We start from the raw sequence: 26,692 nt of genomic DNA on the forward strand, positions 1-26,692 counted from the left end.
AGATTGCAAGATAGTGCGTCGGAAGGACACGAAGATGGCGACGGCGGTAGAGGGATGACGGGCGCGACAGGTCGAAGAATGGAATCGCCACGGAATCGGAGCGAGATGAGAGGATCAGCTTAGTTGAAGATATATAGACAAAACGTTCATCTATATCGCTTCAAAATAAGAAGTCCAGACCAGCGTGAGGTGTCTTGATTAACACTAGCGGGCAGAATACCAGGGGGGAAGTGGATTCCACGGAATCACCACGGAATCGCAAGTTTGGCCAGAGGATTTAACGTGATTGACGATATACAGACGAAACGTTCATCTGTATATCTTCAATTGGCATAAGCCGAGTTAGAGGATGACGGCGAATTGGCAAATACAGACAAAACGTTCATCTGTATTCCCAATATACGCGACGTTGATGGTTAAGGCAACTAAGCGAGATCCAATAGTGCGCAGAGCAACAGTCACGTGATTTAATTTCAATCTCCGATTAAATTAACTTGGAGGAACGTTGATGCTTGCTCTGATTCCCACCCTATCTTCCCCGCACCCACTGGTGTCGATAAGGAATACAGAAGAACGTTTCTTCTGTATTTCTTTCTGACATTCAGTGGGCATGTTTTCCTCCAAATAAACCTCGATCTGCCTCCTTCCTCTTCCCAACCATGTTTTTTACCCTATCCAAGTTGCCCGCGCGCCCACTGATATGATTGATAAGGAATACAGGAGAACGTTTCTTCTGTATTTCTTTCTGACATCCAGTGGGCGTGTTTTCCTCCAAGTAAACCTTGATCTGCTTTTCCTCTTCCCAACCATGTTTTTTTTACCCTATCTTGCCCGCGCCCACTGTTTGATCGATAAGAAATATAGAAGAACATTTCTTCTGTATTTCTTTCTGACATTCAGTCGTCGTTTCTCCTCCAAGTAAACCTTGTTCTGCCTCCTTCCTCTTCCCAACCAAGATTCTCACCCTATTTTACCCGCACCCCCTGATGTCGATGAGGAATACAGGAGAACATTTCTTCTCTATTTCTTTTTCACATCAAATGTTCGTATGCCCCACCAAATACACGCATGCCTCCTTCTGCTTCCCAACCGACCAGTAATCCATCCCTCAACTCTGATCATCAACAGAATCCAAGGGCTAGTTCAGGCATTTGATAATTTACCCTCTTTTGTCCACCTTGTCGCAGGCGCTTCGATTCGACAGGGAATACAGAGTTTCTTCTATATTCCTTGTTTGCTTGGTGAGCGTCTAGTCATGTTCGTTGTATCTTATTAGCGATCACTAACACCTCACGACTTCAGACAATGAACGCTTTACCAAATCTTATCAGCAGCCTATAGCATCTCTATCATGTGACTGCTGCCCTACATGTAGTAAACAGACTACTAGTACGTTCCCACACTGCTCTTTCTCTATTGCCTCGGTTCACTGTGTAGTACGTTTTGTACCTCCAGCTTCGCACCTCAATCTGATTCATTCTTCCTTAGTTAATCTAAATCTACAATTCACCACAATGATCACCACATCGTTCGCGGTCGTTGACAATGAGGTGAGTATCAAATTGTCCCTCGAATTCATGACCATTTTGTACTGATTGTCTTCAGATAATTACCCTACAGCAAGCCTTCAAAATGCTCAAACATGCGAAGGACGAGCTTGTTCAGCGCCGTGAAAAGCAACTTGAATTGTGCATTCGAGTTGATGAAGCCATCGCAGCAATGAAGAAGGCCGACGTCGAACTATTTGAGGCAGAACTCGAGCTGGGGAGAGTCAGGCACATCATTTCAAAAATTGGTGTTGAGCTTCCCCTTCTTGACCGACAACGGACGCCCAACAACATTGAGGAATTCTTGTTCAAAACTCACGGGTGTAAGTACTCACTTTCTCTTAACTCGTACCGCACGTCTTAACTTGTCAATAGCTTTGCATACGGTGGAGCACCCATCTTTTGGTGTCATGGGGATTGTGTTGGACTAGTGTTGTAATACCAGTATAGTTAGACATATGTATATGCCACTTCTCTGTTTTTTTATATGTTTAATGTTGTTCTATGCCACCATCTAATAGCCCCTGAGCTTTGGGGATGATCAATGAATTAAATTGAGCGTCGACTACTACCAAATCAGGTATTCCAACTAAATGATTGGGGTTTTATTTTTTCTCATTCTTTCCTCTTACTTGTAAGGTTCTCTAGACTGGAGACACGACGCCAACCTGATGTCTAACGATAAATCGAAGAATACTGGAACTCGTAAGGCCAATGCCAACTCGAAAACCTCTCAACCTCAACCACGCGCTATGACGCAACAAACTGCAAGTAGGGTCCATCAAGCTAATGGCGACAAAGGTATGAGCTTTTTTTGATTTTTTCAATAGCTGACCTGTCCTCTTTTTCCGTCTTTTTTCAGACAACAATGCCATTGACATGCCAGCAAATGGACGGCCAGTCCAGAGCACTCGTGGCCAAGGCGGGAGCTTGACACAATTGCAAAAAACAAGCAATGTCGTGGGGCGCCAACTTGAACTCATGCAGCAGAAGCAACAGCAGAAGCGGCAGTGCTCTCGCGATGATCAACCTACGCCCACTCGCCTTGAAAAGGGTGGAGAATCCTTGGCTCGTAACGATCTGGCTCCTCCAGCTAAACGTGCTCGCGGTGAGGTAAGCCTGTATTGCTATACAATGTATTGACTCTGATATAACCCTCATCTGATCTTTCAAGGCCCGAGTCACCATTGTCGATAGACACGATGCGCCGTTGTTTTCTGGTGTGTCCAATCTTGGCTATGCTTCATCCACTGCAAGGCAACAAAATTCTGGAGCAGCGCCACCAAATGCATCAATACGTCTCGAGCAACCGGGTAGAACAAATCAAACAAGTCTCAACACCAGCGCACCCCCGTCTCAACCACAAAGTTTGGCCAGGGCGTCCAATGGCAATGCGCCTCAACCTGCCCAACCTCAAGTCCAACAAAGAGGTCCTCAGGAACATCAGCGAGCTTCCACGGCAGCCATGCCCCTCCAGTATGAGCGTGTAGGCCAAACCGAACAAACTTTGATTCAGCAGCATGGTATGAGTTTTTCTTTGACTTTAACATGTCCACTTATATTGTAGGCGGGGCGCAACGAGCAGAGAATCAATATACTAATTATCAGCTCAATGTATGTTGATTATCACATTCTCTGCATTATTTCTGATAAATTTGTAGACTATTCATGACGATATTTACGGCTCCCCATCTAATGATCGCAATCACAATAACCACGCCGACGATTATGACGACAATCACGCCGGTGTCGAAAATGATATGGATGCTGATGGAGAGGAAGATGAAGAAGCAGGAGAAGTAGACAAGCCTGAGGAAAGCAATGGATATGACGATGGGTTGGAACATGCTTCGCAGGCTCGCCAGGGTCCGGCTGACGTTAGTCCTAGCCACTTCAAATTCTCTTCAGACTTTGTGCGTTGCTGACTATCATGTTAGATCACTCTGGACCTTAGTCAAGTAAATCCATTTGACAACCGATTTTACCCTGGAGGCGAATTCGACTACATGGGGCAACAGCAAACTGGCACCAACCTGGATGGTAATTCCGGTCTCCGTAAGTTTATCCTCAGAGTCCAGGCCTTTCCACTTCTCTCAAACTCTGTGATATACCCAGGGGTTGTTGACCAAATCTCGGATGGTGAGGAGGAACGAAGGGCGATGCAACATCTTTGGGATTTTGTACCGGAAAGGAACGCACACAACAATGTAAGTGTCTTCTTATTCAATTTGAAGAACCTTTGTTATATTCATATTGGTCTAGGATGACTCAAATGTTCAAGATATTCTCCGGGAACACCACCTGCGAAACCCCCTCGTCGCCCTCCTTCTGTTCAGTACCTTGCTGAGGTAGCTGCTCGTCAAGAACCTCGTTGTCGAACCACTTCAAAATCGGCCGAGCTACCGGAAGAGGAGCAAGGCAAAGAGCAGGATGAAGAACAGTTCAAACAGCAGTTCGAGGACGATAGTGTCTCTTTTTCTGGTGACAACAACAACAACAACAACAACAACAACGACAATGACAATGACAATGACAATGACAATGACAACAACAACGACAACAACAACAACAGCAAGAACAACAAAAAGAAAGGTAGCCGAAAGAGAGATCCCGACATGACATGCTTACGACCATATCCGAAACCAATTCAGACCGTGCTTGAGCATGCAAAGAATTTGTATAGAAAACATATTGTTGAAGAACACTCATTTCCTTCTCGTAGAGTTGACCTGACAGATGCGACCACTTGCATCGCCCAAGCGTTCTCGGCTCACAAAAAAGAGCATAACATGCGGTTTTCAGACAGTAAGTCAGATCATTGTTGTATTATTCTTCTCGTTGATTAACTGGTGTTCAGAATACGCTATCAACCGATCAATGTCGGTCCTGGTGAGTTTTATAATCGCAGTTTTAATTGCTGTACAAGGATTCATTTAATTGATCTCTAGGTTTTCAAAGAGGCTGCCTGCTATAGAGGCAGCCTCAAAACAATGTGCCGAAACCTTGTACAAATTCATTATCGGGATGTGATTACCGTGTCAAAAGAAACTCGACGAGCATTTACCAGACCTCAATTGGTCCAGGAACATGAGAATGAAGATGCAATTCCGTTATCCGACGGGGTGCATCCAGTCAATAAGTATGGCGCACAGCAAGTCGACGACGACGATGACATTGAGGAGCCATTCCCGCAACAAAGGGATGAGCCGACTCTCATTTGTCAACAAGTGGAGCACGTACTTGGTGAAGATTGTCTATTTCTCGCTGGAAAAAACGATTCAAATGTTGGTATTTGCTTCTATTCTATGTTGATTCACACTGACTACTTATCTTTCTTTTTAGGAAAAACGGACTAACTTCGGCCATCCATGTGTGGAGGCCGCGGTCCTCCAGTTTTTTTATAATCCCCGCAATGGGATTGCGAAACTCTTCCCGGAATCATTCAAAGAAAGTATCTCTAACAATGCCCTCGCATTAGTGGCAACCATTGTAAGTTGGCTTTCTTCTATTGAATATTGTATTACAACAATATCTCATTGTAATCCAGATAAAGTGCTGTCTCGATGAATACGCCACCGGGACCTTTATCGGACTGGAACTAACAACAGCAAAGTATGGCAATGTCCATACTGGGATGCTCGCGTTTATTGATATGATTCAGAAGAATTCATATCATGGTGCCAAGCTCGAGCAGCGTTGTCGCCACTGGGCAAAGAAGGGCATGTGAGTATTGCTTTGGCATTGTTTGTTTTACTCATTTTCCCCTTCATTGACAACCTTTACAGGGAATTTCTCAGATCTTGTCCCAATGTCTCCAACCAACTTCAGTTCCGGCCTGTTCTGGACTGAAGTCGGTTGGTTGGCGGTTGGTTGGCAACATCAGCAGAAAAAGAAAAAACTCAGTAGTGCTATAGTTGTATAATAGACTGGGTAGTCTTGTTGACTGCCCCCCTATTTTATTGCTCCCGTAGCTTCCCACCTAAAGTCAGTAGACCCTGTAGATTTCTTAGTCATATATGTAGCTTTTGTAGTTTTCTATAATTCTAACAAATAGTATAATAATAATCTATAGATACTACTGGTACTACATTGCTAATGCACAATTTGATATTGAGTAAAAATCATCAATAGGGCATTCTACTCCCTCCAACTAGTTGACTATGAATAGTAAGCATCCACCAAGTCCAACAATACACTATACCTCTACTTAACTCTTTTTAACCCATCCACTATTAGAATTAGTTAATTAGATAACAACAGAAAAGATATGGTTATGACTGGAATTTTTTTTTTTTTTTTTTTTTTTTTTTTTTTGGTGGAGCCTTTAGGATCCTGGACAATCAACAAGGTTGACCTCCAAGATCGGCTTTTTTTACGTCACACGTAGTGACGTTTAACCCCGGGGAAATGTCTTAGCACGCTCTGTGTGAGAGCAGTGTAGGACTGGGGAACCGTTTTCAACGGTTGCGTCCAGACGGACACCCCTCTATACCCACTAAAACCCCGGCGGCTGTGAGCCAGTCATCACCCAGGTCTCCCTGGTTGAGTAGCACCCCCCACCAGGTTTTTTGAACCAGTGAGGGGTTGAGTGCTCTTTTTCCGTAGCGTCTCTCATTTGTTGAGAGGCAGTCGATTTTGAGTCGTCTGTTTATGGTTTGTATCCATTTTTGTCGGATTCCGTCGTCACTAATTATTTTGTCGTCTCGTGCTCCGTGTTCAATTTTCCACTTGCATCTCATTTTCCAGATGAGGTGTGCGCTCTCAGATATCAGTATCGCGTAGAGCCTGTTCGCTCCCGTTAATGTGGTTCTTTTCTTTTCCGGATGGAAGTTTGCGAGGCCGCACCCAAGTATGTGTCCAATTTTTGGTTTTTTCCAGTCGAGTTTACGGAGGCTCCATAGTTCTTCGGCTGCTTGCCATACTGCTTCTTGGCCTGTCGCTCTGCACTCGGTGAGTATGTGTTCCATTGTGTCTGTTGTTTGGCAGACGTGGCAGTAGCCTCTGATTTCGTAGCCTGGGATCCGTTCCCAGTATTCGCCCACTTTGTAGGCATCGTGCATGGTTTTCCAGAGGAAGGCTCTTCCTCGGACTGAGATGTCTCTTTTCTTTATGGCCGCCCAGATTTGTTTATCTGTTGGCAGACATCTTCCTATTTCTTCTGCAGCGTATCGTGTCTTGTCTAGGTTTATTAGGGTTTGTCTCCTCGGTTCTACTTTTTCCTTTTCTCTTCTCATTATAGCTTTGTATGCGGTTGACTGGGACATCGCCTGTATCTTAATCCCAATTTGGTGTTGTGTGGTAGGTTGTTCCCTTGGTGGTTCATCTGGTCTGTCATTTCTTACTTCTCCGTGTGCAGGAGAGATCAGGTTTTGGGCCTCTTCGAGGGTCGTCCACTCATCTGGTTCGTCCTCGGTTATTGTCTGGAAAGTTGTTTGAGCTTTCCTCTGTCGTAGAAGGTTTAGTATTTCTTGCAGAATGTCTGCATCGTGGTCCTTTGTCCACCCACAGTCTTCTAGGTGGTGAATTTGTTCATGGAGCATTTTTGTCAGGTGGGGTGATTTTGATTTGAAGTCAAGTTTAACGGTATGTTGCTCGTCGCGTAGTATGAGTTGGAGCAGGGTTAGCATGCTGCGTCTTGCTGTCTGCGTGGGGCCTGTTCTTTTAATGGTGAAGTTCTTTGCGTTATTTCCTGCATACCAGGCTACTCCAGATGATGTTGCCGTCTCAGTGTTAGTGTTCTTACACGTGCTGGCTAAGTATATGACTTGTTTGTCTTCCGGGTCTGGTTCTGGTTCTGGTTCCTCCTCGAATACGGGGGGATAGGCTTGTACTTGTCTGTCTCCTGGTTCCGGCGTGGGCGGCTTACTTCTGAAAACTCTCAGGTTGGACAGAGGTGTTCCGTTTGTTGAAGTTTTTGGATTGAAGATAACTGGCTTGTTTGTCATTATGTTCCGGTTGTTTGTCTCCACATCCTGTGCTGATAAGCTGGGGATGTCTTCTGCCTTCCTTGGGTCCCAATTTGGGAGTAGGATGTCCAATACTTTTGCAGCTGCCTCGCGACATAGTGCTGGGTTGTTGCAGCCGGCGGCTCTGTCTTCTTTACATAATGCACATTTGCAGTTTCTACGTCGCAGGTGGCCTCTGCCGTTATTTCGGTGGGCAAAGGCCGCCATCTGGCCTGTCAGCGATATATGGTGGTTTTGCTGCTGGCATCTTACCCATTTGTGTGTTCTGTACGACCTTTTGTTCGGGTCGAAGCCTATGTGGTGCCAGATTGGCATTTGTTCTCTCATTTGTTTGCCTGGGTTCACGTCGTGGACTCCAACATTGTACTTTCTTGCTGTTGCTAGCATGTCTCGTAGGCTGTCTGGTATGTTAGGGTTACTTTGTAGTTTCGCTGTCCAGTTTTGCAGGAAGTAGTTGTCTTCTTTTGCAACATCGGGGACGTCAAAGGCCTGGTTTGCGTTTAGGACAAGGATTTGGTCTGCTACTTTAGCCCATCTCGGCCTATCTTTTGGGGGCTTTGTAAAGTTTCGGAGTTTCATGAGCTCTATGGCTTCGTTTCGCGCTTTTATATCTAGTAGGTTTCTGCCTCCCTCATTTATTGGTAGGCGTATTGTGTTAATATTTACGGTGGCGGATTTGTCGTCCCAGAAGAATTTGTGGATCTTCTTTTCAATCTGGTCAGCTACTTCTTTGGGCATACTTTGTACTTGGGCCTTGTATTGGGTGAGTCCCCCAACGACCATGTTTATGATTAGTCGGCGGCCTTCTTGGGTTGGATGGCTTCTTCCCCATCTCGCAAGTTGCTTATCGATTTTTTCAAGTGTAGGCGTCCACACTGACAGGTTTTTAATGTCGTTTCCAATGTAGGCTCCCAGGAGTCTTACTGGTTCTGAGTCTCTTGCTATTTTAATGCTTGGGTCAATGTGTGTGGTGTTGGACGGTTTAAGTTTTCGGGTGTCTATTACATTCTTACGGTATTGTGGTGATCCCGCTGGTATTATTACTGTCTTGTTCTGATTGAACTTTGCCCCCGACACTTTGCACCATTTCTGTAGGACACCAAAAAGAGTTTGTATGTCATCGTCTTTGCATAGGTAGACCGTCGTGTCATCAGCAAACAGGGTTGTAATCAGCCTTTCTGTTTCTCCCTTGATTTTGAATCCTTGTAGAGGTGAGTCCCGGAGTAGTTGCGCTAGAGACTCTATTGCTAAGTTGAAAATAAGGCAGGAGAGGGGGTCTCCTTGGCGGACTCCTCTGGTTATTTTGTACGGTTCGCCTATTTCTCCATTTATAATGATTACAGTTTCTCCATTTTCATATAGTGTTCTTACTGAATTTATAAAGTGCTGCGGGAGATTTAGTTTCTCCAGTGTTAGCCATATAAATTTGTGTTGTATTTTGTCGTATGCCTTCTCTTGGTCTAAGCAGATGATGACTCCATCCTGTTCTTCTGCTTCACAGTTGCTTAGCATGAGTCGAGCTAGTTCTGTTTGGTCTGTTATTGACCTTCCTTTCATAAATCCTGCTTGGTCGGGATGTACCAGAGTAGGTGCTACGCGGGAGAGGCGGTTTGTTAGTATTCTTGTGAAGATCTTATAGTCTGTGTTTAGGACCGTGATGGGTCTGTAGTTACTAATGTGGGTTTTATCCCCTTTTTTATATATGGGGCACATCCATCCTTTAGGGAAGTCGGACCCGTTTTCGAGTCCTCGCTTTTCTATGTCGTTGAAAACCTTGGTGAGTAGTGTAATAACGTCAAAGGTAGGGTTATTGTGTTTTTTGTCATTTTCGTGTTGTGCGATTAGCATCTTCCACAGTTCATGGGGGATGCCGTCTATACCCGCCGCCTTTCCATCGGGTAGGTCTTTGCAGGCTTGGCTGACCTCTTCCTTTTTCATGAGGGTCGCTAGGGTTGCCTTTTCATTGTTGGATAGTTTTGGTCTTAGGTGGCTTAGGACGTCATTGTAGTCCTCGTTACTGGGGTTAGTGTCTCCTCCATCTTGTTGTAGGTTGTTGTGGTATGTGGTTGCAATTTTTGTCATCTCTCTCGTACTTCTGGTATACATTTTGTTTCCTGGTGTGGACTCTAGTGTTTGGAGTTGTGGTAGTGTATCCCGGGGCAGTCGGTCTTTATTTGCCTGTACCCAGAATTTTCCTATGCGCTCGCTCTCAAGCGCTCCTTTAACTGCAATGTTATCTCTCGTTTTTGTGTGGCGGAGAGTTTCGAGTTGTTTTATTTTTTCCTCTATGGCTGCTAAGTCCGCTTGTATCATTTCTAGTGGTTTACCTGGTGTGTTATTCAATGTTTGCTTTAGGTCGTCTTTTAGCTTTGCAATTCTTGCGTCCATCTTAGGGGTTTCACGTCTGGAGAACTCACGCGTGAACTTTAATATGTCTATTTTCAGCTTTTTAAAAATGCTCTGGGGGGTGTCGTGGCCCTGTCTTATGTCAGCCGGGAGTGTGTCAATCTTTTCAAGTGCTTGTCTGCCTAGTTTTTTTATTTCTGTAATGACTTTCTTGTCTTTTATGAGGTAGAGTGGTATAGCCCACCTGCCTTTTCCAATGAAGGGGGAGCCGGGGCTTGTGAACTCCATAGACACCATTTGGTGGTCCGTTTTGATAGCGGTATGGTTTATTTCCCAGTTTCTGCTATGGTTAAATATCTGTTCGGATACATAGATTCTATCTATGCGTGATCTTGCTTGTGTAGCATCTTGCGTATATGTGAAGGCTATCGTGTTCGTGTTTGTGCGGCGCCATCCGTCTATAAGTCTGAAGTAGCTTTTAAGGTTTACTAAGCCATCCGTTTGCGTGTGGTTGTCTTGGTGCATAGGAAGGCGATCTATAGCTTCTTCTACCATGTTTAGGTCTCCCAGCATTATGTCAGGGATTGGTAGGTTGCGTGTATCCCATTCTGTAACTAGTTTGTCCCAGAACTCTGCATTTTCATTTGATGGGTTAGGTGCATAGACCGCCAGGATATTTATCATTGAGTCATTTTTCCATGGGAGGGTCATCAGTGTTGCCCTTCCTGGTATTACCTTTATGGTTTTTGCCTCTTTCCAGGCGGTTAGCTGTTTGTTTAGGATAAGGGCAACCCCTTTAGCATTTGGTTGGGTAGGGTCACTGTTGTTTAAGATGTGGAGTCTGCCCGGGAATTGCTCGTGGAGACTATCTACATCATCTGGCTTTAAGTGAGTTTCTTGAATCGCTAGGATTCCAATTTTGTTGTCTCTTATGATTTGGTTAACGTGACCCCACTTATGCCTTGTGTTGTTCGATCCGCCCCCTCTTATGTTTAGGGAGGCGACTTTCAGGCTACCTCTGGTTGTTTTCATGTGTAGCTTATGGTTTTGGGCCCTAGGTTGAGTGGTCCGTCTATTATTTTGGTTCTGGGTTGGTTGCCTCTGCGGCTGGTGTGTTGCATTTGCATTAGCATTACTCATTTGTAGCGGTGGTCTTTGCTCTATGTGGGCACCCGGGTTTGGGGAGGCGGCCGTGGTTGACCTGTCTGGGCATTGCCCTACACTGGCAGGGTTTCTTGAGGATTGACTTATGTCGCGGTCCTCACCCTCCGTTTGTGTTTGCGGCCTTACGGCTGCGCTGAAATAGCATCTGTCTCCGTGAAATCCAGAACCTTCATTGGAGTGTAGACCGACAGTGGAGTCTACAGTACCTCTGGTTTCTGAAAGTGCTGTGCCAATACAGGTGTTAACTACCGATGATTGGGAAAGACGAATATACGAAGAAGTCGGTTTCGAGGATTCCGGCAGTAACGACTATCTAACCGGGTCCGGAGCCAATTTACCAAGGCTGCCTCAGGCAGAGCATGTTGGGAAGTACTTTCTGATTCTATTCCTAGATAATAGTTATCAGTATTCCATCGCAACTTCAGTCTCTCGACACGGCACGTCATTGACCTAAATAGGTCGCCGTTTGCGCTTCATATGAAGCTGCTTTTCACTCGGGCTTTCCTGTCCCAATTTGCATTAGTCAGTATGTGTGGGCCCTAGTGTCGATTATGAGCAAAGCACTTGTTTGTACCTTACCTCAATCTGAGGGGTTCGTCAATCTAGGTGCGAGTATGTGGCATGTACGACATGTCATTGTTCTATGTATGGTACACCAGTTACGTTACATAGAAGGGTACGGTGGGGTTCATATAGGTGGTAGTACAAAAAAATAAAGAGGAGAAAAAAAAAGAGGGAGGGGAGGGGAGGGTCTCAACGCCTCTTGACCTGGCCCTTGAAGTCCTTGTGGCTTGTTGCCTTGAAACCCCCTCCCTTTGGCTTGCTGGAGCCTTCGCCGCGGGTCGTCTTCCGAGGGGGTGGTTTTGTTGTGGGTGGAGGGTGGCGGTGGATGTGACGTGAGGTGCCGAGGGGGCAGAGGCCAGTAGGGTGATCGCGTCCCATGCAGAAGGAGCACTCAAAATCTGGGAGAGGGATGGCTGCCCCACGCGGGGTAGAGTACCGGCCTTGGCGAAGCAGCTGCCTGATGCGGTTCATGACGACGTTGTTAGTACATATTGGGGCAACATACACTCTGAAGACGACGCGCGTTGCCTTCCCCCCGGGTTGGAGGACTTCCAGAGCATGGACTGCTACTGTCGAAGCCATGTCTCTCTGGATGCGGGAGCCAGTGATCTCGGGGTCAGACGTGATAGTGGCCATTTCACGGGAGAGGTGGTTCTTGAGCTCGTTGTTTGTTGTGATATGGTTGCGGATAGTCTCCTCAATGACCCTCTCGCTGGGGCGGGTAGCCTTATAGTTAAGGTTACCTAGAGTCATCACGTAGTGGGTCTGGAAGGGGGTTGTTTTGAAAGTGAGGAAAGTGAAGCCCGGGAGAAGGGACCATGCGACTCGTTGTTCAGTGATTTTGCGATCGTGACGCTCGAGGCCGGAGATAAGGAGGGGGCAGGGGAGTTTGGGGTTTGTAGAGATGTATATGCCGGGAGCGACGTTGATGTTGGGGTTATGTGGGAACGCCTTGTTAAGGCAGGTATTAACCGCATCTGCGATGTCGGGGGCATCACCTTCAGGTATACCCCCAACTGGCACTGCATAACATGTCCCCCCTCTAGTGATTACCCTTTTCCAGTCTTCGAGAACTTTCGGGTCAAGGTTCGCGGTGATGATGTCTAGCGTCACCCCTTGCACAACATCGTAGCCATCCTCTGGCGTGGGGTGGAGGCCTTTGACCTCTCCATAGGCCTGGTCGGTGAGCGCTTCGCTATACATGCTGAGGTAGCTCAGCGCGTCGTCGTCGTCGTCCCCTTCGCTGTCGTGGTCATCAGGCGAGATGTGACGTTCGGACTGTGGTTTGTCGCGGAAAGGGTTTGGGATGGGGGGATGAGGGGGTAGTTCGAGAGTGACGCTGGGGAGCACCCCTCCGGTATGGGTAGGGATATGAGGTTCACGTGGAGGGGGAGGTGGGGGGTGGTCGCGGCTAGCGCGTTTTGCAGGTTGGTTGTCGGTGGGATCGGCTGCCCGCTGGCGCTTGCGATTGTCTGGGTAGCGTGTTAGCAATGTACGGCATAATTATGTTGTGGTTTTTACCTGTTTCTCCTGCCTTGGGGGCAGGAGCTTTCGCCTGGGAGCGTCCTATGGCAGGGGCTCTTGCGGTTGGCACCATGTTCGACGACGAGGGGGGGGGAAGAGGGGGGAAGTCCGCTGGGGTGGTACCAGGGGGTGTGTTTGGGCGTCGTTTGAAGGGGATCTGGATGGTCCGCCATACTTTCTTAGGTGGGGTGGCGGGTTCGTGCTCTGTCTGAGGGGGTTGAGGAGAGGGCTCCCTCATAACTTTGTCGGCCTGCGACATCTGGGTTTCGGTGCGGGCACTCCCGGTGAAGAACTCTTCAAGTTCGTCTTCGGGGGTGCCTGCGTAGTCGGCCGTCTCGTCCATGATAGGTGACGCATGCATGGACCTATTGGTGTCTACGCGTTGTTGGGAGCAAAGGACGCGCGGGGTGTTATCGAGGTTGTTGTTAACGTTGGTGTTGGAGTGGGACATGTTTGAGAGTGGAGTGCGGCTGGGTTAGTTTGTAGGTTAAACTGGGGGGTATAGGAGTTGTCCTTACAGTATATATGTTTGCCTGCTACGTCGGCTGGGCGTTGTGCAGTGCGGAGGGACGCGTAATCCTCTGTTGGTGGCGTAGGTCTCCTTTGAAAGAAGGGTTAATGCTTTCTGCTTCTCACCTTTGTTTGTGACGTCTTCCAATTTTCCAAGACATAGGCTCTTTGTCCCATTGCCAAAGGGGTGTGTCTGCTCCGGTGTCTGGACCGTCTTTCAGTTGGGTGGCGATTTACTCTGGGTAGTGGCGTCTGGTGGCATGTCGTCTGTACCACTATGCCCTCTGGAGAGCTCTCTGGGTGTCGTGCGGGGGCTACATGGTGGATCGAAGGCAGCGGTTGATGGAGGAGAGGACAGCTAGTGTCTTTCCTGTACGTGGTACCGTCTTACGTCCTCGCCTTGCTCCAAATCTACCCGTGGCACAGCTAGTGGACCATGGGAAAATTTAGCGAACATGGTGGTTCTGGAACAAGGAGCCCCCCCGGTTATGACTGGAATTGAACCAGTGACTCCTGAACATATATGCCAATACTTTACCACTGAGCTACATGACCTATAAATAGATAGAGAGTTGTATGTTAATATCCACTATTGCATCCATTGTTTTGACTCTGTATTGTGCTCTTTAATATTGACATTAGTATTGTAGTCATTCCACCCTTTCTATTCCATCCAATCTCATACCATAAAACCCCACAACCCAATCCACATTTACACTATAGTCTATATTATTTTGTAAAGTCTTGTGGTCTACTGGTTTAAGCACTATCTATTTTTGGCTAAGGTTGATGGTTCAATCCTCAACCAGGCCATTTATTTCGCGCACAGACTATTAAGTCTACAGGCATATTGTAAGTACTGCCATATGTTGCATGGGCCTTGGTTATATATTCTCTGTAGATTGCTGTATATTGTAAATACAATATATTAAACCTATGTAATGAAAACATATTGCATAATGATATTATATAAGGCTACTAAGTATAAAAAAGGCTACTGGGAAGTGGCCATTATTATAGTATCTACTGTAAATTAAGCCTATGCTACTGAAAAAAACCTTTCCTGCAGATGAAGTTAGTACATTAGCTTATAGACATAGCTTCATATATATATATATAATATTACAATCAATTATTTTCAGTGCTATTAAATTTGGACGAGCATGAATGTGAGCTGTATGGGGCAAGCCTATCATTGGAATAAATGCTACCAATTACCTATTTCAACTAAGCACTGTAGTGTTCTGTAGCTAACTGCGCTATGCTACACAGTGCCATAAAGCTTGATATTGACCTCTACAGATAATCAAGTGATGCCTTCTGTAGTACTACAGAGAATTATATGTCATACTACTTACTGCTTTACAGCATTCCTATAAGGACTACTGACTCCATTATGAGTCGCTATATAGCATTTGGTAGCACGCTACCAAATGCTATACATCGCTACATAGTAACCTCATCTGACCACAGCATTACATAGTCATGTGAGGCAGTTACCTAAACAGGGACCCTTGCTACCGGAAGGTACATAGCGCTACAGATCGTCGGCTAGCAAATCACAGTTTACAGATGCTTGCCGTTCCGCTTGACACCGCAGTCTATGCTTGCCTGACATCAACCTTTTGGTCAGCCGCATGCTTAGGCCAATTCACAGTTCGTAACCTCTCTTCCTTTGACCCCGGTGCTCATGTGAAGAAGTCAAACATTTCTCGTGCTACTGACCGTGCCAGTAATGCAACAACCGTCTTCCTCATCCCGCGCACAAAGTGTGCCCCTGCGGAGGGCGAGGAGGTCTACTGGGCCCGCCAGGATGGCCCGTCCGACCCCGAAGCTGCCCTTGCAAACCACTTCATGGTCAATTGCCCGCTCGATGAAGAGTTTCTTTTCTCTTATACACATGCAACGTCTGGCAAGCGGCGACCACTCACGAGGACCGCCTTTTTGGACCGCATCAAAAAGGCTGCTTTAGCTGCGGGTCTTGAACCGCTACATGGGCATGGCCTGCGCATTGGTGCCGTGTTGGAGCATTTACTCCGCGGTGTCCCTTTCGAGGTTGTAAAAGCGCTGGGCCGCTGGTCTAGTGAAGCGTTTGCCAACTATCTCCGCCAACACGCAAAAGTCCTGTCGCCTTACATTCAGAATTCCGCTTGTTTTTCGGAATTTAATCGCATTACGCTCAATATTCCGCCTGTGCGGAGGTAGCCTAACGCCCTGAACCAAAAAAGCTTGCGGCTCTTGTGAGTGTTGTTTCAGCTTTTTCACTGTTTTTTTTTTCAACTCGTTCTCTGGTCCCTGTGTTGCCCGCCTCCTGATTTGTGGGGGTCCTTTTGTTTCGCACGACGCGTCGTCGGGCATTGCTTTTCCCTCCTTCTTTGTTTCTTCGGGGGTCCTTGCTCACTTTGGACTCTTCCACAGACTCACGGAGTATTCCCTCGCATTTCGAGTTGGTTGCACCGTCCAAATCTGCGAGTGTCAGTGTCTTGCACAGCGTGTCCACACGCGCACAGATTTTGGTGGTGCTCCCCACCCAAACCCTGATATCATTGACATCAGGTTACTAGCTATATACAATCATTACTTACTCACTCTCCTTCGCATATCTACACGTAACGCGAGATTCTCTCGCTCCTCATCTCTGTTCACCTGCTAAAGACACATAGTTTATGTTCAACGTGAAGTATAACGAAGTGTTACGATCGCAGAACGGCTACTATGTGCTGAGTCAGCGGGTGAGATCAACACCGCTTTCCCTCTCACCACATAGACGAAGCACCACATACAGACGCATCCACCCTCAGAGCGTCAAAGAAAATTTTCTTTCCCCACCCGCCATCCCTTTGCACACCTTTTTGGAGTCACTCGACGTGTCTTGGGTATCACTCCTTCCACAGTCTGGGGGTCCTTGCTCACTTTGGACTCTTTCACAGACTCACGGAGTATTCTCTCGCATTTCGAGTTGGTTGCACCGTCCAAATCTGCGAGTGTCAGTGTCTTGCACAGCGTGTCCACACGCGCACAGATTTTGGTGGTGTGGAGAGCAGCCAAGGCGGCGTACTAACTTTGTCCATGTTTGCCAACATGGTCACGTGTACGTAATTTAGGTCGCGTCGGTTGACTCTTTTCGCTTCTTTGTTCCTTCCCGCCACTCACCCGCGACGACGACACATATCCTCCACTTCATCATCTCAAGGGTACCTGCGAAACCTGAAAAATGCCTCTCCAATGCTCGATCTGCCTCTTTGTGTTCAGAGAGCCTGTGTCTCTTCCGTGCGGTAAGTTGAAATTGTGGCATTCAACCACCCCATGGCCCGTGTTTTGACCTTTTTCTGATCCGCAGGCCACATCTACTGCAAAATCTGCCTTACGGCTCACGTTAATGTGCCTACGAATAAAGGGATGACCTCGACGTGCCCAGAGTGTCGCAAGCCCTTCCATCTCAGTGAGCCGTGCCCCCCACACACCCACTCTATCCTCACTTATCGCGTTTCTTGATCCCATCGATAGCTGTTCCGGATGTACGTACTCTTACCCAATTTCTTCTCACCCTAGACTGATCCCCCTTTGGTTATCAGGTAACATACCTGCCCGAGAAATACCGCCCGTTCATCGCACATGCCATCCGCCGCGTCTACATCGACACCGCGCCAACAGAAGCCGAAGCCGACGTTGCATTACTCACTGAAAAAGTCGCCGAGCTCTCAAGGCAGGTAGTCAAGCTCCAAGGCAAGCTCACGCGCAAGGCCGAGATCGAGGCAATGCTCGTGCGGGAGTGCGAAAGCCTCTCGGAGGACGTCACAGAGCACCGTGATGCGCTTAAAGCGGAGCACGAGCGCGCAACGGAGTACGTGGGGAAGCTACAGCAGCTCAAGGAGGAGCTGAAGTATCAGAAGGAGAGGAGCAAGAAGAAGCATTTGGATATGACGTCTGGTCTCGCGGTGTTGCAAGAACAGAAGCAGAACTATCGAGATGCGCTCAATGAGTCTTTGAAAGAGTACGTGACTTGCTTTCTTTCTATGCTTTGCTGACGCGTTGATTTTGTAGAAACGCCCAGCTGACGAAAAAGTTGACGCGCTCTGAGGAAGAAAAAGCGCGCATGGAAGTTGAACTGCGCGAGCTCCGCGAAGCAGTCACAGCCGCCGGACTCACAGACCGTGCCAAATCTTCATCCAGCGCACCAAAAACTGCCTCCCACTCGCCCAAAGCAGGCCCCAGCCGCAACCGCGTCCGCGCCTCTGCCTCTGCATCTGTCCCCTCTTCTGACAACGAGTCCATTTCCGACACCGACGACATTGCACATCTGATCGCGGCGTTCACGCCTATCCGTGCACGCACCTCTGCTTCCGCCTCGGGCTCTGGCTCCAGCTCCGGGTCAGGGTCGGGTTCTGGCTTGAGACTCATCAAGCCTCTGCCCAAGAGACTGCGCGTCACGCGTGCCAGAGAGGACGACTCAGCGGTGTTGAGTGCCAGTGCTAAGCGGGCGCGGGTGTTGAGGGGGTAAGGGGTGCATGCCATTTTATGTCGCTGTCTTGTTTCTGGGTTGTTCTTCGACTTTGGCTTTGGCCCGGGTTTGGACTTCGCCTTACCAGACGCTTTTCTTCGTCTGTCCTCTTGTCACTCCATTTTGTCCTTGCGTACCAGGGACATGGAATTCTTGATTCATCGCTCATCGTTTATAAATCCTCATTTTATATCTGTTTGTATCTTCTACCCACTCTTTCCTTCTCTTCCCACTCGTCTCGCCTCACTCTCCTTCCCACTTGTTGTGCAGTTATCGTTATCGTTATTGTATCGACTCATGTTCCTATTCTCCTATCCTCTTTCCAAACTCTCATTCCTAGTTTAACTTTCCTCGTTCCTCGTTCTTTCACTCCTAGTGTCTCAATCATCCTACACCCATCCCAACATCCCTATAAACTATAACTCAAAATTCTAAATCCCTCCTTTTCTTCGTCATTGTCTACGTCTATCTCATTCTCTATCTCTCGGCTTTTTATTTCTCTTTCTATCTCTCAAACCCGAAAAAAAATTCAAAAATTCCAAATTCAAACATCCAAAATTCAAAATTCAACCTTTAACCTTACATTTAAACACTAAAATACATGTTCTTTTATAACAATGGACATTATGTAGTATACAATGTATGTATCCTATGTATCATTGTACTCGAACTCGAATTCATACATATCTCTCCATCTTCAGAGTCGGAATCGGAATCAGAATAAGTGTATCGCAGAATCGCTTTCGTTACTTTCATTATCTTGTTCTTTCCCTGCCATGCACCCGACTTTGTTAAATTGAAACGTTTAAGAAAATAAAATCCGAATTTTTTTGCGTGCGTGTCTGAAATTATAAGATCATAACTACGACACGAATGCGAATGTGATTTCAGCTCGTTTGAACACACATAACATTAGTATCACTAAGTATTACCTATTTTGCGTATAAGCCCCTCATCTTGTCTTTTGCATTTTCATCTTTATCTCTGTCACCGTCTCTTTTTCTATTGTGATGTAAATTCGCGTTAGCGCATCCAATGGTTGCTGTTCATTTTGGCTGATCAAAACGGATGAGTCTATGGGTAAAAAATGGGTCTGATGGGATTGTGGGAACGGTCATGAATCAAATACTTATAGAGTGTTCGAGTTGGAGGGGATTTTAATTTCTCGCTCTCTGATGAGAATGTTTAAACGTTCATGAGTCAACGAATTCATGAGTGTTTGAGTCGCCGAAGTATTACAATTTACATGTAAGGTTTCAGCTGTACTTTCCATCCACCAAAATATTTTTTAAAAAATAGCATATGTATGTATCGTCGGCATCACTGTAATTCAACGCCATCAAAACCACCACACAAATAAGTTAATAACGCATCCCCACGAATGCCATATTAGGCAGAAGTGCCATCTGTGGCAATTTTGCGTGGGACGGTCTGCGATCACGTGTGCGCGGTGCATTCTGTGCCCTTTTGCGTGCCGTGAAATTTGGCGGGTCGTTGATTCTTTCCTTCTCTTCAGCTTTTCTTCTTACGTTTACCTATACATATACCCTGTAGCTTGGTGCTGCGCACCTTGATATACCCGCTCTCTAACACTGTTTTTTTTTTGCTCTGTATTATCGGACTTGTAGTATCATACCTGTACACTCTTTCCTATCGAGCCATGTCCTGTGTACTCTGCATCCAGTCTTTTTCAACATCAGAAAAGAAGGCAATTGCACTGCCCTGTGGTGTGTATTTTTATTTTCTTACCTAGATGATTGACGTGTCTAACCTTTGGTTCTGGTACGCCGTACAGGGCATGTGTTCTGTATTGACTGCACTTCTCGGTGGACGGAGCAGCAGGATGAGGATCGAGGCTACTATGAGTGCCCCAATCGGTGCTCAATAAAGTACACTCCTTTTGGTGCGCGTGATTTCTCCTAGTATTCCTCAAATGGCTACTTACCAGTGCCATGAACCATGGCATTCCGCACTCAGATACCAAAAATGTATGTAATCTCCCCCCGTGCTCGTAAATTGTGGCTAGACCAACGCCAGTACATATTACTGATCACATATATTCCCACAGTATAGACAGCCAGAAGCCGACGAAGTTCTGGTCGGACATTATGTACCTCTTTTTGTCGACTTCTCATCCGAAGCCGACGAGAATCAGGCCTTGCTCTCAAAAATCGCGCGGCTGGAGGCCGCCCTTGCAGAGAGCGAAAGTTTAAACGAGCAGCTGCGTATGGACAACAATCTACTTGAGGGGTCGGTCAAACGTGGTGCTGCGGTCGTTGAAACCATGGTCTCGGGGATGAAGGCTCTCGAGGCGCAGCTTGAGGAAGTTAAGCAGGAAAAAGGGCAGCTCGAGTCGCAGTAAGCTTGCTTTCTTTTCTTTCTCTTCTCCCATGATTTAGTCAGTGGAATTTGCTCCACTGCCGTTTGTCTGGACACTGTACCTTACTGGTTGAATGTGTGACTGTGCCGAAGGCTGTGAAAGGGCCCGTTACGATGCCTTTTAAACGCTCCATGCCACCGGCGACGCATCTTAGACTTGTACTCATACCAGCCATCTGAATCCAGGTTACAAGAAGTGGCTACGCTCGCAATGGCATTCATCAAACATCAAGACCAGTCTAACTCCTCATCGACATCACACACTATGGTACAAGAACGGCAAATAGTCGAGACTGCCTCTACGGATGTCTCACCCACCACATCCGTAGAACATTTGGAAGATGAGATCTCCGCTGCAGTCACCGAGGCGCTCGAGCCCAAGGTCCCATCGGCCAAATTGCGTAGGGACGCAGCAGCAGCTATTTATGATGGCCTTCGACACCGTCAGGCTGCAGTCGAAGGCGGCAAGGAGAATATCGCCCCTGTGGCATCAACCTCACGCTTGCCGCCTGGATCGTGCAGACCTTCTTCAACTTCACTGGCAGGGACGGCGGTCGCGTCTATTCAGGATCAAGTAGGAGTTAGGACTGGGGGGAGACCTATGAGGCCACTACCTCGCAGAGCTGGGTCTTCAGTGGTGGCCCAAGGTAGCGCCTCTGCAGAACGTGCCGCCGACGGCACTGAAGATTACGACCGGGTGAGAATCGCTATACAAGAGTGATAGAGCCATGCATGGCAGAAGGAGGTTGGAACAGACGACGTGTCGCTTTAAGAGATTCACGAGTTCATGACCCATGCGACGTCGTCCTTCACGGATTTCTAAGTGTTTTTGGGTTTTGATTTATTTCATCATGACTTTCACGTTCTTTTAGCATTATTAACTCATTTATTTCTTTTATGCTTTCCTAATTATGGTCCTGTGCTTTACCATGTAAATCATAATCTAAATGTTGTACATGTACCGCTATTTTGTTATCTAATTAATCATTGATTTCAATCACATTCTCAATTGCATTCTTAGATATCAGAAATAAATTAGACAGTGTACAATCCCACAATTAGCAATAGCAATGCATATTATTGTATAATGTCTATCTTATGAGAGTTGCTGACAAATATAATCATGGATTAAAACTGGTTTACGAGCTAAAACCCCAATCCAGCATGTAGGCGAAGATCAGAAAGAATCTCTTTGTGTGCCAATTGACAATACCAATGCTCGCTCCAGGTCACCCGCTGGCAATTTGGTCTCTCGTAGATAGACCTTGATACCATGTGATAGTAAAAGTACACGATGAATATGAAGCTAGTGTTCTACCGTGTCCCTGGTTGCCGATGTAGAACTTGAGTGAGTGACTGGAATAGTTCAATGTACCAATCTCCGTGGCAGCGGTAAATTCCGCAATTTTCGCACAGTCACGAGTGATCTAACTTTGCGTCTTTTCGACACGTCCGAGTCAATTTTGTTTGTTTGCCTGATGCACGGTATGTCGAGAGCATTTTTAGCGATTTGTAGCCCACAATATCAAAAGAGCACTTTGAAAGTACAGGTTCTGCTGATCCCCGACCAAGGTGTGTTTCCAATGATGCTTTGATTCGTTGAAAGGATTCTTTGTTGATAATATATATTAATATAATCAATGTTGGTCACTTTTTGCTCTTTCTTCGCCTTGTTGAATTTTATTATAATGGTATTTGTATATTCCCCTTTTATAGTTGAACAAAATGGCTCTCAAAGAGTATCATTGTCCAAAAGACCTTATTTGATTCTTTGCGGCCTCGCCACTGATCATGTAAATCAACAATTTCCAAGCAATCCTGGTCAAAGGGCAGCTTGAATAGTGAAAGAACCGGTTGGTTTACTCGTCTTTATCACTTCAACACGATCTATGTTGTCTTAACACCCGTCGGAAGTACTTAAAATTCCTTAATCCATCACCTCCACTCTCATACCACACCCACTTCATTTTATCCTTCTCCCTACAATGCCTCCTATACCTCCAAACAAGAAGCCCCCCATCCTCAACAGCAAATTGTTCAGTCTAACGCCTCTTCAGCACACCTCGATGGGTCCTGCACCCGACACCTTTCTCTCCCTATATCACCCAGCTGTACACACTGCAAACGGGCGCATGCACCATTCAGGTGGCACTCGGCAACCGACCCCGAGTTGCAGTGGAATTCGATGGAAACAAGCTATTCTACAGGAATTTGCTGCTCTGTCCTGTGTAATTTGTCTCCAATCTTTTGTAGCATCTGAGAAGCAGCCAGTAGCACTGCCCTGCAGTACGTAATCTTATTCTGTTACTTAGAATATCAACGTATCTGATTTCTGGTTCTACTTCGCCAACAGGGCATGTGTTCTGTATTGGCTGCATTTCTCGGTGGACGGAGCAGCAGGATGAGGATCGAGGGTACTATGAGTGCCCCAATCGATGCTCAATAAAGTACACTCCTTTTGGTGCGCGTGATTTCTCCTAGTATTCCTCAAATGGCTACTTACCAGTGCCATGAACCATGGCATTCCGCACTCAGATGCCAAAAATGTATGTAATCTCCCCCCGTGCTCGTAAATTGTGGCTAGACCAACGCCAGTACATATTACTGATCACATACTCTCCCACAGTATAGACAGCCGGAAGCCGACGAAGTTCTGGTCGGACATTATGTACCTCTCTTTGTCAACTTCTCATCCGAAGCCGACAAGAATCAGGCCTTTCTCTCAAAAATTGCGCGGTTGGAGGCCGCCCTTGAAGAGAGCAAGAGTTTAAACAAGCAGCTGCGTGTGGACAACAGCGTACTTGAGGGGTCTGTCAGGCGTGGTGCAGCGGTCGTTGAAACCATGGTCTCGGGGATGAAGGCTCTCGAGGCGCAGCTTGAGGAATTAAAGCAGGAAAAAGGGCAACTCGAGTCGCAGTAAGTTCGCTTTCTTTTCTTTCTCTTCTCCCATCTTTTAGTCAGTGGAATTTTCGCCACTGCCGTTTGTCTGGACGCTGTACCTTACTGGTTGAATGTGTGCCTGTGCCGACGGCTGTGAAAGGGCCCGTTACGATTCCTTTTAAACGCTCCATGCCACCGGCAACGCATCATAGACTTGTACTCATACCAGCCATCTTAATCCAGGTTACAAGAAGTGGCTACGCTCGCAATGGCATTCATCGAACAACACAACCAGTCTAACTCCTCCTCCTTACACACTACGGTACAAGAACGGCAAATCGTCGACACTGCCTCTACGGATGTCTCACCCACCACACCCGTAGAACCTTTGGAAGATGAGATCTCCGTTGCAGTTGCCGAGGCGCTCGAGCCCACGGTCCCATCGGCCAAATTGCGCAGGGACGCGGCAGCAGCTATTTATGACGGCCTTCGACACCGTCAGGCTGCAGTCGAAGGCGGCAAGGAGAATGTCGCCCCTGTGGCATCCACCTCACGCTTGCCGCCTGCCTCGTGCAGACCTCCTTTAACTTCCGGGACGTACCTTTGCTGCAACTTCGACCACACTACCACTAGGGGCATCAGAAGAGGGGACATCCACTGCAACTTCCAATGTGCTCGAGCACTCAATCCCATCGGATAATTTGCGAGATGACGCGGATATTCTGTTTTTTTATTCTCTCTTTTCGTGACTTCCTTTTTTCCTTGTAATCTTACATCTGAATCTCCCTTACATCTACATGTATGGCTCCGAATTTGGAAGTCGTAGTCGTACAAGTACTACTATTTCGCTATCTGATTACTGTTGCATCGTAATGATATAAAAATCTGATTGCTGCTCACAATGTCATCCTATCAGTCACATTCTTTACACGCATAAGGGCATACATAAATATTGACGACACCTCTGAGTATGTGTGTGTGCGCCTGAGTCACACGCAATTACCAGTTACAATGCTTGTAGACTTAAACCCTAAAATGCTTATAACAGACATTTTCTGATTTAGGGGTTATATGGGCATGCACTTGACCTTTTGGGGGATGGGTCACGCTTCCAAGTCGCGCCAGCGATTCGTGTCGTAAGTTCATTTCGCGCGAATTCCGCAATTGGTCCTTTGACCTTTTCACCACTTCCACGAAATATCACCTCTCAGAGTCGCAAGCTGTTTTCGATATATACATTGAAGAATGGCGTTAGAGTGCCCAATTTGCTTAGCCAAGTTCAAGGAGCCAGTTTGTCTCCCATGCGGTGAGCAAGTCCATTGTATACCCGGCGAGGTGAACTCTGACTTTGGAAGAAATATAGGCCACATATTCTGTCAACCTTGTCTTGTAGCGCACACCACTAGATCAACATGCCCTAACATGACATCTACTTGCCCCCAATGCCGATACGCATTCCACATAAGTATGTTCAGCATCAATATTATGTCCACGTTGCACCTTTCTCATCAAATCCTGCCATTGCCCATAGCCGTACCGGATGTATGATCTGACATGGCTTTACTTGGACGTTCCTGAAATTCTTTTTTTCCAGCTGGCGTACCTGCCTGAACAATACCGCCCATTTATCTCCCACGCAATGCGACGCATCTACCTTGATGTCTCCACTCATGTGGATAAAAATAAAGCTCTATTAAATCAGATTGCGCAACTTCAGTCAAAACTTACAGAGAAATCAAAGTGCGAACAAACTCTCCGCCAAGAATGCCACCGATTACAGCTCGAGGCGATCAACGCACGTGCGGCAGAGCGCAAACAGCTTGCAGAACTGTACATGGCACAAGACGCAGTGTCTTATGAAAAATTTATTCGCGCAAAAGACAAGAAACAGATGGAGTCCAAGGCTGCATTACTGCAGAAACTCAATACAGAATTGCACAATAAATGTTCCAATATGCAATCTATGTGAGCAATTTCAATCCCTCGTCTTCTGATGTGTGTTTTATGATCATCCCAGGTCGCAACTTGCATCGTCGAGAATTCAGTCTTTGGAATCCACCATGCGCCAGGCGGAGCAAACCATACGGGGCCTTAGGGAAGAAGTTTCTAAACTCAACGCACAGAAAAGGCATACGGACACCTCTTCTACTCCCAATCCGCCGCACCCTCAATCTGACACCCGATCAGTATACAATTTGCGGTCTCGCTTAAACAAGAATGGCTCATTGTCGGTATCTGGCCCCTCACCTGCGCCCATGGAATCGTCGACGGTCAGTAGGACTGTCAGCGAACCACTTCTGAAGAAGCAGGGTACCAAACGCAGTCTCGCCGAAGATAAGACTATGAAGAGTATGAAGCGTATAAAGGTGCATGTTTAACAACCGGACCCGAGGATCTTGTCGATCTACCAGCTCCTACTACACTAGTATACTATGTTGGAATGATAGTCGGCGAGCGACTTGGTCGCTAAGTCGTTATCTTCCTCTTGTAGTTTATCTTATCATATTTTTTCTAGATTATTCTACTATAGGTTCCGTAGTTACTGTAGGTACAACCGTGTAGCTACGTCGTGAATCTACATCTTTTACCACCACTGCGCATTATACTTACAACAGGTTATGGGCCCCGAGAGGTCATAACTAAAGCTCGCTTTGTTCTAAACTCGTTCTATTCTTATCGATCTATATCTAAACTTGTACTCGACGTCAAATGGCTGACTCGACAACCGCGGAAGTCAACATCGGCGGATATCGCATCGACACACTGAAGGCCCACAATTGGATGCCGTGGAAGCGGCGCATGCTAGCAGTACTGGTGGACCTCGGACTGGAGAAATACGTGGACGGCACGTCGCTTCGACCAGGATCAGCGAAACCGAACGCACCCACGGCGGAAGAAATCGCAGCTCAGACAGCGTGGGATAAGGGAGATGCGAAAGCGCGATGCAGGATCGAACTCGCGTTAAGCGATGCGGAGATGGTACACGTCCTGGGAGCGCGCACGGCGCGCGAGATGTGGACGCAGTTGTGCACAGTGAAGGAATCCAAGGGACGACTCGGTGTTTTGGCGACACGACGAGCACTTTTCCGGGCAACCGCAGAGGAGGGATGCGACATGGCAGAGCATATCGCAAAGCTACGTCAATTCCAGGAGGAGCTGCACATCATGGGCAGCATTGTATCGGACGAAGATTTCGTCATGATTTTGCTCACCTCGTTGCCGGAATCTTGGGAGAATTATGCGTCATCCTTTTTGGGCTCGAGCGGGAATCGTCCTACGCTCACTTCGCAAGAGCTCGTTGGTGTTCTCCT

At 46.9% G+C, this 26,692-nt stretch overlaps 5 protein-coding genes and 1 non-coding gene across 6 annotated transcripts; 4 read left to right on the forward strand and 2 right to left on the reverse strand.

Moving 5' to 3' along the window:
• Positions 1-1,514: 1,514 nt before the first annotated feature.
• JR316_0007794 (uncharacterized protein) lies at positions 1,515-5,396 on the forward strand (the record flags this gene model as incomplete). Its single annotated transcript, XM_047893518.1, has 15 exons — positions 1,515-1,550; positions 1,606-1,870; positions 2,196-2,348; positions 2,410-2,660; positions 2,722-3,070; positions 3,115-3,161; positions 3,209-3,424; positions 3,485-3,602; positions 3,663-3,754; positions 3,884-4,352; positions 4,405-4,436; positions 4,496-4,831; positions 4,890-5,036; positions 5,095-5,270; positions 5,333-5,396. 15 exons carry the CDS (start codon positions 1,515-1,517, stop codon positions 5,394-5,396), a joined length of 2,751 nt encoding a protein of 916 aa, XP_047746833.1.
• Positions 5,397-11,776: 6,380 nt separating this feature from the next.
• On the reverse strand, positions 11,777-13,562 carry JR316_0007795 (uncharacterized protein; the record flags this gene model as incomplete). The annotated part of the gene is made up of 2 exons (XM_047893519.1): positions 11,777-13,059; positions 13,109-13,562. The coding sequence occupies 2 exons, from the start codon at positions 13,560-13,562 to the stop codon at positions 11,777-11,779; spliced, it is 1,737 nt and encodes a 578-aa protein (XP_047746834.1).
• Positions 13,563-14,104: 542 nt separating this feature from the next.
• On the reverse strand, positions 14,105-14,176 carry JR316_0007796. Its single transcript has one exon. It is a non-coding gene; the product is annotated as a tRNA-Ile (tRNA).
• Positions 14,177-16,835: 2,659 nt separating this feature from the next.
• Positions 16,836-18,122, forward strand: JR316_0007797 (E3 ubiquitin-protein ligase TRIM38; the record flags this gene model as incomplete). Its single annotated transcript, XM_047893520.1, has 5 exons — positions 16,836-16,896; positions 16,962-17,063; positions 17,129-17,139; positions 17,197-17,615; positions 17,666-18,122. 5 exons carry the CDS (start codon positions 16,836-16,838, stop codon positions 18,120-18,122), a joined length of 1,050 nt encoding a protein of 349 aa, XP_047746835.1.
• Positions 18,123-20,081: 1,959 nt separating this feature from the next.
• Positions 20,082-21,222, forward strand: JR316_0007798 (uncharacterized protein; the record flags this gene model as incomplete). Its single annotated transcript, XM_047893521.1, has 3 exons — positions 20,082-20,110; positions 20,196-20,480; positions 20,688-21,222. 3 exons carry the CDS (start codon positions 20,082-20,084, stop codon positions 21,220-21,222), a joined length of 849 nt encoding a protein of 282 aa, XP_047746836.1.
• A 1,264-nt stretch (positions 21,223-22,486) lies between these two features.
• Positions 22,487-25,911, forward strand: JR316_0007799 (uncharacterized protein; the record flags this gene model as incomplete). The annotated part of the gene is made up of 9 exons (XM_047893522.1): positions 22,487-22,787; positions 22,855-22,948; positions 23,008-23,047; positions 23,128-23,417; positions 23,625-24,054; positions 24,446-24,517; positions 24,913-25,346; positions 25,399-25,747; positions 25,897-25,911. 9 exons carry the CDS (start codon positions 22,487-22,489, stop codon positions 25,909-25,911), a joined length of 2,025 nt encoding a protein of 674 aa, XP_047746837.1.
• Between the last annotated feature and the right edge of the window lie 781 nt (positions 25,912-26,692).

The sequence above is a fragment of the Psilocybe cubensis genome, chromosome 7 (genome assembly GCF_017499595.1).
Source record: "Psilocybe cubensis strain MGC-MH-2018 chromosome 7, whole genome shotgun sequence".
Taxonomy (NCBI): Eukaryota; Fungi; Basidiomycota; class Agaricomycetes; order Agaricales; family Agrocybaceae; genus Psilocybe; species Psilocybe cubensis.